Below are 13,785 nucleotides of genomic sequence, written 5' to 3'. Positions count from 1 at the left end.
TATTTTACATTTGAGCAGGCAGATTTAAGATTGTATATAGAAATCGCTATGATTAGGCAGTACTGAATAAGTGAATGATTCCGAACACAGCGAACGTCTAAAAACACGCCAGCGCAAGGTGAAATGGTTATTTTAATGGTGGAGGGGTTCGGGGGGTTTTTAGGCCCCCTCTTCCTCGCCCTCCTCTTCGAACTCGCCCTCCTCGGCGGTGGCGTCCTGGTACTGCTGGTACTCGGACACCAGGTCGTTCATGTTGCTCTCGGCCTCGGTGAACTCCATCTCGTCCATGCCCTCGCCCGTGTACCAGTGGAGGAAAGCCTTGCGGCGGAACATGGCGGTGAACTGCTCCGAGATGCGCTTGAATAGCTCCTGGATGGCCGTGCTGTTGCCGATGAAGGTGGCGGCCATCTTGAGGCCGCGCGGCGGGATGTCGCACACGGCCGTCTTCACGTTGTTGGGGATCCATTCCACGAAGTAGCTGCTGTTCTTGTTCTGCACGTTCAGCATCTGCTCGTCCACCTCCTTCATGGACATGCGGCCGCGGAACACGGCGGCGACGGTTAAATAGCGGCCGTGGCGCGGGTCGCACGCCGCCATCATGTTCTTGGCGTCGAACATCTGCTGGGTGAGCTCGGGTACGGAGAGGGCGCGGTACTGTTGGCTCCCCCTGCTGGTGAGGGGGGCGAAACCCGGCATGAAGAAGTGCAGGCGGGGGAAGGGCACCATGTTTACGGCCAGTTTGCGCAGGTCGGCGTTGAGCTGGCCGGGGAAACGCAAGCAGGTCGTGACCCCGCTCATGGTGGCCGACACCAGGTGGTTGAGATCGCCGTAAGTGGGCGTGGTCAACTTCAGCGTGCGGAAGCAGATGTCGTACAGAGCCTCGTTGTCAATGCAGTACGTCTCGTCCGTGTTCTCCACCAGCTGGTGCACCGACAGAGTGGCGTTGTATGGCTCCACCACCGTGTCGGACACCTTGGGGGAGGGAACCACGCTGAAGGTGTTCATGATGCGGTCCGGGTACTCTTCGCGGATCTTGCTGATGAGCAGCGTGCCCATGCCGGAGCCGGTGCCGCCGCCCAGGGAGTGCGTGAGCTGAAAGCCCTGCAGGCAGTCGCAGCTCTCTGCCTCCTTCCTCACCACGTCCATGACCGAGTCTACCAGCTCGGCTCCCTCCGTGTAGTGGCCCTTGGCCCAGTTGTTGCCGGCTCCGCTCTGACCTGGAAAAGAACGCGCATTCGGCAACAAGGATTTTCTATTTGGTCATGCAAGATTTCCAGAGATCTCCAACCGTCTCATTTAAAGTGTCTGGGTCAAAATGACCCCCAACATCATATTTGTATTCAAACTGTGCACAGACATCCCACTACACATCAGAGTGTCCAGATTTGACATACCAGTTCATGACCCTAGATGAGGAAAAGTCACTAAATTTAATGAAGAAAAAGAAAGGATATCTAGTGCTTTGGTCAAACTGAAACGGGTCAAATTGACCCTTAACATAATATAAGGGTTAAAAATTCTGAAAAAAAAAATCAGTCCACAAATGAGGAGGGCCCCATGATTGGCTTTGTCAAACCTAACCCTACCAAAGAGGACTTTGTGACTGTGACCTACCAAAGACAAAGTTGTCAGGTCTGAAGATCTGACCGAAGGGACCAGACCTGACAGAATCCATGGTCCCTGGCTCCAGATCCACCAGGATGGCGCGGGGAACATACTTCCCACCTGGGGAAAAAAACGGAATAACCATTTTTGAAGTGGAATGACAGTATATTGGGAGAAGCCGGATGTCCCAGCAACAACTTGGTGCGTGTGTGCCTCTAAGGCAGGGCTGGGCAATTATTTTCCCTGGGGGCAAATGAGAAATTTAATCAGATACATATCACTTTCCCTTCCATGGTCATTACTCTCTCCCTCTTTCTTCGTCTTCCCCACCCTCCCTGTGCTCTGCAACTTGAAGTAACTGCGCCATCTGGTGTTGAAATACCCGTCATTACAAGTCCAAACGAAATGAATGTAATCAAACCTTAATTGTGCACCAATCTTCGGCGGACCGGATTAAAAAGACCAACGGGCCGGATCCGGCCCGCGGGCCGTAGTTTGCCCACCACTGCTCTAAGGGGTGTGGTCTCGGAACTGATGTCAGGAATATGACTCCAGATCGGAGGGTTTTTTGGACTTCACGCAGCTCCTTGCGTGTGCTCTCATTTTGTCGTTTGTATGTTGCATGAGAGCAGAGAATGGCAGTTCAAAATGTGAGATGAAAAATTAGGACTAACGTCGTCTACACAAAGACCTTAATTAATTATTGATCAAGGGGTGCATTTCACGGCTTTTTGTCTGTGTCCTTTCTCATTTATTAAATTACGCATTAAAAAAAGAAGCTTGGTTTACCTGTAGCCTCGTTGTAGTAGACGCTGATCCTGTCCAGCTGCAGGTCGCTATCGCCATGGTACGTTCCGGTGGGATCGATGCCGTGCTCGTCACTGATCACCTCCCAGAACTGTGAGGGGAAAACCGAAAAAACAACAGATGACGATGCATCTGAAGAATTAATGTGCTCAAAAGAAAGATGAAGCTCAAAACTGTGCAAATATGTGTTAAGTCACAGTTTGATTTTCCATTCATTGCATTGCGTAATTATATTGTCATGCCACCCAGAAAGAAGAAGCAGCATCTTGTACATTTTAACGTGCAATGAAAATATATATTAATAAGCCGTGTGTGTGCAGGTCTGCGTGATTTAAATACAAAAGATTTTAATGGAGTACAACTAGGTCAGCAAATTGGGGGGTGGGGGGGTGGGAAGCACTCCACCCCGTGACTGACAAAACCGGCCCTGCACAAAAACGCATTTTTTTTTGATCAAGCAAAATGATGCGGGGGGGGCTCATTCAGGTGCAAAATGCCTGCAAAATCTTCCCTCTGGAACATTCTGAGAGGATGGGTTCGCCATCGCCTGGGGCGCTTATGCCAATGAATCTACGCAGGCACTAATCTGTGCACGTACAAAAATAGCCTAAAGCGTGACAGCAGGAAGATTACCTTGGCACCGATTTGGTTCCCACACTGGCCGGCTTGCAGGTGCACAATTTCACGCATTGTTGGAAGCGGATGAGGGACGTGGATGCTTCGAGAAAAAGAAGAAGGAGACGGAGAGAAGCGACGATGTCTCCTACTGCACAAACGACGGCTGTTTCTCTGACGAGATGGATGCGCCTCCTCCCTTTCGGAACGCTTCTACTGGACTGAAGCGGTTGGTGCGAGCTGACGTCATCGTCATGGCAACCAAAGAGCGGGAGACAAGGGGGCGGGGCCGAGGAAGTGCAAAATCGGGTGCGACACCGTGAGATGCATTCGTCGTCTTCTCACGCACTCTCCCAAAGCCATCTTTTTTCCCCTTTCTTGTTGTTTTATATCATTTCTGACCATTTGTTTGATGGGGTTAAATCAGCCAGTGGTTGCTTTGCAAGGCAAACGGAGCTGCATTGAGTTTTGTTGGATGCAACGATTAGCTTTAACGGTAGATCTGATCAGCAACACATTTTTCTCGCTACATGTGTCTATGCGCCACATCCGCATAGTATATTGTGTGAACTACTGCCGCTAAAAGTTAAAAGGCTTTGATTGTGTTTCTAGGCTCTCAATTTTTCTCCATACTGGCCTTTGCTTTCTGCCCAATGTCAGACCTTCTAAATAAAAGCTTACAGAATAACAAGTTACACAGTTTCACCACACTTTGGCTACTTGTTGGCTTATTTAGCAGTAGCACTCAAAAAACAAGCACAAAATAATTTGGGTGTGACTGCAAGATGTCAAAGTGTCCAAAAAAAAGTGAAGTGAAACCTTTATTACACTGGTATGCTTTAATTTTGAAGGCCTGACTTTTCAGAAGCTATGTTAGCCAATTTTCACCTCAACTCGTGAGTGTTCCAGACCAGAAGGCTTGTTATTGCTTTGAGTTGATAATGGGGAAGTCCAGTCAAAAATGTTCGTTACCACATGTTCTATGCGCCCCCACTATTCTAAACACGTTGTTCTGATTAATATTGTGTTTGTGGAATATGGCGGCCATTCATGGCGGTGCTTAATTCATATTACACAAACTAAATATTAATTAGAATTCCGTGTTTAGACTAGTGGGAGTGTATATTTGACTGTCCTCAGTTGGGAGTCACTCATCACTGCCTTTTCTATTTACATTTCACAGAACTTGGTTGAAAAAAATAACAAAAATTGTGTTAGCCCGCTCTGGTTCTCGGTGGTTCTCTTAGCAACCAAACTTTTGTTTTGTAAGTGATTGTAATGAATTAAAAAGGGTGAATAATTGCTAAAGTGGTGTGTCGGTTCTGCTAACAGCAACAAGACGACGCCTGAAAGCATTGACATCCTGCATGATTGCATTCCTCCGTTGTGCAAAGTAACCAGCCAGCAACTGGCCAATGGCGCTTAACTTCCTGCTTCTCAGCACAGCTACATTTTTGGTATTGTCGTCTGACTTCGTCCCTCAGCGACACTCACGCAAGCCTCTTTGTAACCCAGCAGGATACAACTTTTGGGGGCAATTCTCACACACGCACACTAATCTGGGGGAATCATGTGGGAATCTCAAAGAGCTTTTTAAAAGGCTTACTTCTTGGACCATGTCGCTTCCGGAGGAGGACCTCACATGCCCCATCTGCCATGAAATCTTCTCCGACCCGGTGGTGCTGTCTTGCAGCCACAGCTTCTGCAGGAGATGTCAGGAGCGCTGCTGGGACGCGCGCCTCCGCGAGTGTCCCGTGTGTCGGAAGAAGACTTCCAAGTCAAGCCACTTTCCCAACCTGGCCCTGAAGAACATCTGCGAGGCCGTTGTCTCCCGCAGGGAGGTGGAAGCGGTGGAGGAGAGGTTGATGTGTCCCCTGCACAGGGAGAAGTATAAGCTCTTCTGTTTGGAGGACAAGGAGCCCATCTGCGTGGTGTGCCAATGCTCCAAGGCGCACAAGGACCACAAGTGCTCACCTGTCGAAGAGGCAGCGACGGACTGCAAGGTAGGGCGGCGGGATGTAAACATCTGCCTTGGTTGCACTTTTAGAAGAAGAGAAATTAAAAACAACAACAACAAATCTACACGCCTCTGTTCAAACGCCAGGTTTTTGTTTAATTATCACATATTTTCCCACGTGGAGATTTTCCAAAGGTCCTATGAAACTTTTCTCATCTTTTAGGCCGTCACTGCAAAATAGCACTCGGTGTTTTAACATAAAACCTTCAGGCCGCTGCTAAAAAGTTTTTAAAAAATCACCAGGAAAAAACTACCAGAAAAACTTTTACTAACTTTTTCTATTTGAGCTTCAAATAGAAGAGCGGTTACTACAGTGGGCGGCTTATCATGTTAAAGGGAGCATGAAAGGGTTGATTCTGAAAACGGACATGTCACAGTCACAGTCATTTTGAGATCGCAATCTATACAAAATAAATAATTCTTCGTCAATCAATCAGTTCTTCTGCTTGTCCTGTCTTTGTTTTTTTTAAAACTTGCATTAACCAGGGTAAACACCTCCATGTAGAATGCTGTTCTTCAAGTCTGTCCATTACTACGACCGCAGCGGTGAAAAAAGTTCCAACTGGTCCAAACATTGACGACGTATACTAGCGCATTTCTCTCCGTTCGACTTTCCAGGATAAACTAAACGAATCCCTCAAGAGTCTGCAAGACAAACTGGACAAATTGAAGACGATCCACGGGGCCTCCGTCGACATGATCAAGCACATCAAAGTGAGTCACTTTCATTAAAAAATAATCAATTAATTAAATAAACAAACAGCAACGGACGGTTTGACATCTGGTAAACGATCCTTATTTTTTTTAATACCACGATTAGAGGAACCATCAATTCTGGACAACAAAAAAAATGCTTCTGAATTGGAAAGCTACAGTAAAGAAACAGTAAGAGTACTAATATAGCTGAAGCAGAAATGTGCCAGCATTACGGATTCTGGAGGCACCGGGCCAATTACGTTGACATAGCAACACGGAGGGTGAAATTTCACTGGTCCAAAAACAACCACATACACATTTTGGAAGCAGTGCAGCCCAGAGAAACGAGACAAAAATTGCAATATTCGACTTTTAGGAATGGATTAAAATGAAATGGAAAGAAAAAAAAATGGCATTTTATGTTTTACTTCATCGAGACTTATAGTAAGAACGTAATTCCATAGAATGTCTGTGCGTCATGATTAATTCATTGCGACTCCCTTTGCTGTTGCGACTTGACCACCGGGGGCAGCATAACACAGTCATGTAGCTACAAACGGAGAAGACTTTCACAACTATTGCAACGCACTCCTGAAACTGCAGTTTTATGTTTGTTTTTTTGTCCAGGATAAAGAATACATTCCTGTGAGTATTTTTTTTAAATACCCGCTCCACGTTGAGGCACCATTTATGTTCAAATGTCTGTTGCTGAAAGGGTTATTTTAGAGGTTATTCCTTAGCCCATGTGTTAGCATTATGCTAGCATGATATGCTTTAGCGTATGTTTTAGGGGCAATATGTAGTTGAATGAAATAGTGAGAAGCCATAGTAGAGATAGAGAGATTATTTTGCCTTTTCCCCTTGTTACGGGACAAAAAAATATTTATCTTTATCCTTTCCTTTGAAAGTAGACAGAGAGGTAATTTCTGGACCTTTCCGCTAACCACTGCTAAAAACAGTTGAGAGACCGTCTGACTGAGGGATCTTTCCCTTCTAGGAGCAGGCAGTGGAGACTCGACGTTTAATCCGCGGTCAGTTTGAGCAGCTCCGTCAAATGCTGAACCGGGAGGAGGAGGCCCGGCTGGCGGCGGTCAAGCGGGAGGAAGAGGAGAAGATGGCGAACATGAACGACAAGATGAAGGAGTTGTCGGCCGAGGTGATGTCCCTGGCCGAGAGCGTCGGCGCTGCGCGCCAGCTCCTGAAGGAAGATGACATGGTCTTGTTGAAGGTCAGTAGTTTGAGAGTGCTGAGAGGTGAGCGGTCACGCAGTTGTACTAGGAGTCAAAATGTTTGTTTTTTTTCATGAAAATAAGAACGATGAAACACTACAAATAAAAATTACACAACATGGATAAAAAAAAAAAAACCTCCTGAATGTGAAGATCCCATGACATCAATTATTATTACAGAGCATTTTAAAATGGCGTTTGAGATTCGCTTGCTTTTCTTTTCACAGAAGTTTAAAGATCACGAGGACAGGTACGGAATCATTTGCAATGGCTCCAACGTAATTGTTGACATATGGTCACTGGACCGTAAGTGTGTGTGTGTGTGTGTGTGTGTCTGTGTGGTGACAACAGACACACAACATTGGGCTCTGACAACATGTGCGGCGCCCTCCTCGACGTGACCAACCATGTCTCCAACCTCAAGTACAGAGTGTGGGAGAAAATGCTGGAACATATTGATTATAGTAAGTGTGTCTGGAGTATGTGTGTGTGTGAGGGGGGGGGGGGTAAGTGCATGTATGTGATGGGATGGAGTGAGAATTTGTATGTGTGTGTCCGCATGTGTGTGTGTGTAAAATTGTGTTGATTGCGTGTGTGTGTGTGTGTGTGTGTGTGTGTGTGTGTGATGACATGGGAGGGAGACTGTGCGTGTGTGTATGGAGAATAAGTGCACTATGTGACAGGTTGGGAGTGAGAATTTGTGTGTGTCAGAGGTGTGTGTATGTGTGTGTGTGAGTGTGGGGAGGGCAGGGGCATATTTGTGTACGTCTGTCAAAAGAGCATGCGTGTGTGTGCATGTGTGTGTGTGCGTGTTTGATGAGATGGGAGGCTGACTGCGTGTGTGTGTTTTTATGATTTCAGAATGTGTGTGGGCGGGAGTTTGTGTGTGTGTGTGTGTGTGTGAGAGAGAGAAACGGGATGGGAGTGAGAATTTGTGTATCAGGAGTGAGGGATTTTTTTGTATTTCTTGGGAATGTGTGTGCGTGTGGGGGCGCGCGTGCCTGCATCAAAAGAGCCATGCGTCTAATTTCCTGGCTTTCAGCCCCCGTGACCTTGGACCCGAACACAGCGCACCCTTGCCTCATCCTGTCGGATGACCTCACTTCCTGCCACTACAGCGACCGGATGAACTGTTGCCCCGACAACCCAGAGCGCTTCCACATCAGCGCCGAGGTGGTGGGCGCCGCGGCGTTGGGCTCGGGAAGCCACCGCTGGGTGGTGCAGACGGGAAGCAACCGGGACTGGCTTCTGGGCGTGGTCTCCTCGTCCATCCCGAGGAACTCTGAGGTCAACGCCAGGCCCGAAAACGGCTTCTGGACTCTGTGCTTCCGGGACGGCCAAGTCAAGGCCATGACTTCCCCACCGACGCCGCTGGAAGTGTCCAGGGTGCCGGAGCGAATCAAAGTCCACGTGGATTATGACAAAGGCGCCGTGATGTTTTGGGATGACGACGACGACGACGACGACTCGCCGATTCACGTGTACGAGCAAACATTTAGCCAAACGCTGCTGCCGTACTTTTACACGCAGAGTAGCCATCCGTTGAGAATCCTTCCGGAGAGGGTGCTCGTCACCAAGCTGAGGCAATAAAAACGCCATTGGAACATCTCAGAGAGAGCCTCTCTTATTCTACTTCAATTCCACAATTTGAGATGTCACCACAATTTTTGAGGCGGCATCAAGTAGACGCGAGAGTAGGTTTAATTTATTTAAATGTAACCCTTTCAGGATTACATTGAAATATTCATTCATTCATCTTCCGAGCCGCTTGATCCTCACTAGGGTCGCGGGGGGTGCTGGAGCCTATCCCAGCTGTCTTCGGGCAGTAGGCGGGGGACACCCTGAATCGGTTGCCAGCCAATCGCAGGGCACACAGAAACGAACAACCATTCGCACTCACACTCACACCTAGGGACAATTTAGAGTGTTCAATCAGCCTGCCACGCACGTTTTTGGAATGTGGGAGGAAACCGGAGCACCCGGAGAAAACCCACGCAGGCCCGGGGAGAACATGCAAACTCCACACAGGGAGGCCGGAGCTGGAATCGAACCCGGTACCTCTGCACTGTGAAGCCAACGTGCTAACCACTGGACTACCGGGCCGCCCACATTGAAATATTTTACTTTAAATATTCAAAGTATAGTATAGTAAAATTATAATTTAAATTTTACATTGTAGTAAAATTTAAACATTTTACTACAATGGACAGCTTATCATGTTTTCTGGTTACCGGGTGCATGAAAGGGTTAATATCTCATTCAGTACCAGCCAATTCTGGACCAAGTCTGAAAAGACGTTTAAAAACGTCTTTGGGAGTGAATGAGATATTCACCGATTGACTAAAAGTGCGATGCATAAAATGGCGCACAGGTGGTAAGCTGTGATCCTATTTTTCATCATATCAGCTTTCCTGACTTTTTTTTTTGAGGGGAGGGAGGGGGGTTAAAGCCCTGCATGAGCAATTTTGGATTCTGGCATGAGTCACACAGTTGGCTTGCGTGTTGGGGTGTAACAAAAAAAAAAAAAAAAAGATTTGAATCGGAAAATCCGTTTTGAGTTGAAAGATGGGAGATCACCAAATCGAGCTGAATTGTTCCACTTTAAAGTAGATGAGTATCGAATGGTCTTTTATTGGAGAGATGTAACTTCTCAAAACACATTTTACGCACAAAATACAATGCAGCTTTGCTTACCTAGTGCACTCTTCGACAGTTTCTGACACAAACAGGAGTGTTTAAAAGTTTTTTTTATTTTTCATCTTGGCCCCATTTTTTTTCTATCCCCAAAAACTGGCATTTGATCAGGGGTGTGTAGACTTTAAATCCTCTGTATAGGTGAGTTCAAAGCGAGAAAACGAGGGCCCTACTTGAAAGCGTTCTTCCCTAGCCAGATGGCTCTCGCGCGGGTGTTATTTTCTCTTTCTTCTCGGCGATGCGGGGGCACCACTTGCGAGCACAGGCGTCTGACAGGAAGGGGACCTTGTCCAGGCGAGACAGGTAGACCAGAGGCTGGATGGTGCTGCTGATGTTGAGGAAGGCAAAGCCGACGGGCTGCACGTAGCAGCGGAAAACATCGGGCGAGTAGTAGTCCTCGAAGGGGAACAGGGCCACGGGCGGCAGGTAGTTGACGACGATGATGCAAAGGATGGACAGCACGATCTTAAACGCCTTCCTCTTCATGGGCCGCATGTCGTCCTTCCCGACGCCGCCCGACTTCTTCAGAGCCCACAGGATGCTGGCGTTGCACACCACCATCCAGGTGAACGTGGCCAGGATCTCGCCGGTGAACACCTTCTCGAAGTCGGGAAGGCCGCCCACCACCTTGGCGGCGGAGTAGGCGAAAGTGAGGCCGAAGACCAACGCGGACAGACTCAGCCGGTACTCGACGCGCTTGAGCCGGCCGAACGCCAGCGGGAAGACGACGGCCAAAAAGCGATCCAGGCAGATGCAGGAGAGGAACAGAGGCCCGCTGGTGTCCTTCACCCCGTAGGAGAACTTGAGAGCGGACCACACCTCCTTGCTCTGCCAGTGGTAGAGGTTGAGGAAGCTGACGGGCGTCATGGAACCGAAGTAGGCGTCCATGAAGGCCAGCGAGCCCAGGTAGATGTCGGATGTGGACGGCTCCTTGCGGTTGCGCGCCAGAATGGCGATGACCAGCAAGTTGGCGGGGATGCCCACCACCACGTTGATGCACTGCAGCGTCAGATCGAAAAGGATGCCCTCCACTTGCGAGTCGCAGCCGTCGAACACGCTGAAAGCTTTGCTTGTCCCGTTGTCCCGCGCCGTCGCGTTCGCCGGCGTCGGCCAGGATGTGTTGGCGGCCATGACGGTGCACTATGACGGCAGAAGAGTGCGATTGTACGGGACATTGAAAAAGTCTACACACCCCGGTTCAAATACGAGATTTCTGCATGTAAAAATATAAACTGCTGCTACCGTTTAAATGGCCAAGTCCAAATAAAGTTCAGATATTTTTGGGGCTGCGAGCGGAAGCCTGAAGATTTTGTGGGAACGGTGTTTGATATTTTGTACTGCTCATAGTTGCCCCCATCTTGACCGTAGTTAAGTAAAAAGGAATTATGAACAGTTACAAATACCAATCACTGCTCGCAAAACACTTTCAGGCTGTTATTTGGAACGATTCATATTTTTCTCCACCTTGTCTAAGGAAACTGGGGGCCATAGACAAGGTGGAGGGATTAACGAACAGTTCAAATAGCAGCCTGCGCTTGCACAAAACCTTCAGGCTGTTATTTGGAACTGTTCGTAATTCCCTCCACCTCGCCTGCGGGGTGGTAGGGGGAGTCACGGTGGAGAGATTTCCCAAGTTCCAAACAGCAGTCGGTGTTATGGCAAAACTCTCGGGCTTCTGCTAGAAAGGAAAAAAATGATCTGGGGCTAACCAGAGGCACTTTAAATGATGGCGTGTGTGTGCTGATTGCCATTTAACATGAATTGACTGGTTAATATATTGCAGTGGCACGAATGATGAACCGCAATATAGTGCAGGTCCACTTTAAATCAATCTCTCGCTGAGCGTAAACACGTTCCAAACCCCATCAGGGCTGCTTCTTCTCCTCAAGCTGTTATCTTGTTATTGTGACTTTGCGGAGTCTCCTCTGGGAACCCGGGCCTCTGTTTTCGGGGCCAACTCCATTACCCGGGAGGGCTCTCGCTTTAAGCTACGCCCATTTTAACATGAATATAAGGACAACAGTCAGAACATTAATTGCGTGCTTTTCCAGCTTATGGATGGACCCGAACCTTTTTTTTTTTTAAACGTGGAGTCTTATGGATGCCTTTTCTGTTTTTTTTATTTTTTTGAGAGGTGGGGCGGACAACTACAGAGACTGATGTTTTTTTTTTAAAGAAACGTGATGTGTTTTGCCACCAGAGGCAACGATTGACCCTTGTGTGGCCATCCAGGACAACCTGTTCCTTCTGCGGATTGTGTTCCCTCGGGTCCTCTCATGAGACTAATCATGCCAACAAGATCGTCTCCAGAGATGCAACATAAAATCAATTTTGGTTTTACATGAAAAAAAAATTAAAAACACCCACCAAAATTTTTTGATTAATTTTTTTGGGGGCATACCATATTCAACGATTATGAGCCTTTGTAGTTTTATATGAAAAAGAAAATGAAAAACGTATCAAGAAATGTTAATTTTTTAAATATGCATACTTGGTCCTGTAATTCAATTTCTTTCTCCAATTTAATAATGTTTTAGTTTACCCGAGTACCCGAGTGTGTCTTTCCCCCTTTTTTTTAAAGAATATTTTAAGTCGGGGGGGGGGGGGGGGGGAAGTTTCACCAAATTTTCAACCCCAAATGTCCATAAACAGATTTATATATAGTCGCTGATGGTGTACTAGAACACTCGCCTAACTTATGTGCAAGCAGTGTGGGATCTATAGGTGTAAGAGAAGTATAGTTAGGTAACCAACTTCTCCAAAAATTGATAAATATTATGCAAACTATTTAGGATCCTCAATAACTTAAGAGAAATATTACATTGGTAATGTACTGTAGTGCAATATGACTAGGAACGTATTTCATTTATTTGAACATTAATGCTGGAGAAAACTATGTAACTACATATTAACGTATTCATAATATCTTCATAATATACTTTCAAATAAATACAATGAATATATCCGGAAAGCTCACATAAGAGCAATGAAAATTTAAAATTATTGGCAGAATACAGACATATTTGAATTAATCTCAACTAAAAAAATAAAACAAAGGTGCACAAATCTGCAAAACTTAATTTTGTTCATTTGTTGTTACTCACCAATGTGAAATAAAGCTGTTTTCGGAAGAGCGGGAGGGACGTGGCCTCAGTCAAAACCGTGTTCGAGTGAGTTGGGCTTTCTTCCATTTATAAAAGGTGACCCGAAGGGGAGGTTCTCCTGGAGCTTTATATCATCTTGTGGTCCTCAAATTGTTTATTCCGTGACATATTCACCACCACCGTTTTTGTCTTTCTTCAATAAAGGCTGAAACAACACAGAGTTGCAGAATAAATATTTGCATACTTTTCCTATTGTGTGTTGTTGGATGTTGTCAAACTTCCTGTGGACTCTGTCAACGTGAAACATCAATTGAAGGATTTTTTTTTTCAGAAAGTCAAAATATTTGTTACATATTACACAATCCACTTGCTAACCGAATCATGTTGCTCAGGTCATCAAAAGCTAACTATCAAAAATGCCCACCCTGTCATTGTCCACCAGCTAACATATTTTGCCGTTTACACGAAAATTGTCCACTTTCAGTGAATTTATCAAAAGGCACTTCATGCGCATATTGACTCACATCTGTAAAGGAAATAATAGACGTAGAATATTGTTTTGGTCCAGAGGTAAATCCATAGCAACTTTCTGGGATCTCCTGTGGTTGCCATGTGGAACCGCAGAGGTCATGGGATTCTCACTCTTCTTTTTTATTTGTTATTGTAAAAAGAAGATTCTGAAATTATAAGACACAAACATGTTGAGTTAAAGGGGAGGAGTGGGGGACGCAACCAACAGGGGGAAAAAAACAATCCAAAGTAGGGCTGTCACATTGAACACGAGGAAAACTCGTAGTAGCTGCTCTTTTGCCTGTAGGGGGCAGCAGAGATATACTTTTCAGACTCACTTGAGAAATGACTCATGACGCGTCGGCCGTGTCAAAATTAAAGCAATACACTCGGAAACTTTTGGGACTCACTCGGTACTTATAACTTTGAATTTTCCCGTGACCAAGCTCGTACCGACGTTCACCCGTCCAATTCGTCAAATCACATGAATTAAGATAAGATATCCTAC

The 13,785-nt window shown here is 46.5% G+C and overlaps 3 protein-coding genes across 3 annotated transcripts; 1 reads left to right on the top strand and 2 right to left on the bottom strand.

The window, feature by feature from the left end:
- Window positions 1–136: 136 nt before the first annotated feature.
- tubb4bl (tubulin, beta 4B class IVb-like) lies at window positions 137–3,252 on the bottom strand. The gene is made up of 4 exons (XM_052048951.1): window positions 3,046–3,252; window positions 2,395–2,503; window positions 1,615–1,725; window positions 137–1,217 (listed from the first exon to the last, which is right to left on the bottom strand). Exons 1-4 carry the CDS (start codon window positions 3,100–3,102, stop codon window positions 160–162), a joined length of 1,335 nt encoding a protein of 444 aa, XP_051904911.1. The 5' UTR covers window positions 3,103–3,252; the 3' UTR covers window positions 137–159.
- A 1,238-nt stretch (window positions 3,253–4,490) lies between these two features.
- Window positions 4,491–8,575, top strand: LOC127589678 (E3 ubiquitin-protein ligase TRIM35). Its single transcript, XM_052048936.1, has 6 exons — window positions 4,491–5,030; window positions 5,663–5,758; window positions 6,738–6,968; window positions 7,197–7,219; window positions 7,321–7,433; window positions 8,012–8,575. The coding sequence occupies exons 1-6, from the start codon at window positions 4,644–4,646 to the stop codon at window positions 8,557–8,559; spliced, it is 1,398 nt and encodes a 465-aa protein (XP_051904896.1). The 5' UTR covers window positions 4,491–4,643; the 3' UTR covers window positions 8,560–8,575.
- A 1,003-nt stretch (window positions 8,576–9,578) lies between these two features.
- On the bottom strand, window positions 9,579–13,658 carry LOC127589693 (G-protein coupled receptor 4-like). Its single transcript, XM_052048958.1, has 3 exons — window positions 13,292–13,658; window positions 12,768–12,972; window positions 9,579–10,803 (listed from the first exon to the last, which is right to left on the bottom strand). Exons 2-3 carry the CDS (start codon window positions 12,852–12,854, stop codon window positions 9,853–9,855), a joined length of 1,038 nt encoding a protein of 345 aa, XP_051904918.1. The 5' UTR covers window positions 12,855–12,972; window positions 13,292–13,658; the 3' UTR covers window positions 9,579–9,852.
- Between the last annotated feature and the right edge of the window lie 127 nt (window positions 13,659–13,785).

Source organism: Hippocampus zosterae, chromosome 17 (genome assembly GCF_025434085.1).
Source record: "Hippocampus zosterae strain Florida chromosome 17, ASM2543408v3, whole genome shotgun sequence".
Classification (NCBI taxonomy): domain Eukaryota; kingdom Metazoa; phylum Chordata; class Actinopteri; order Syngnathiformes; family Syngnathidae; genus Hippocampus; species Hippocampus zosterae.
This window is presented reverse-complemented; position numbering and strand designations above follow the sequence as displayed.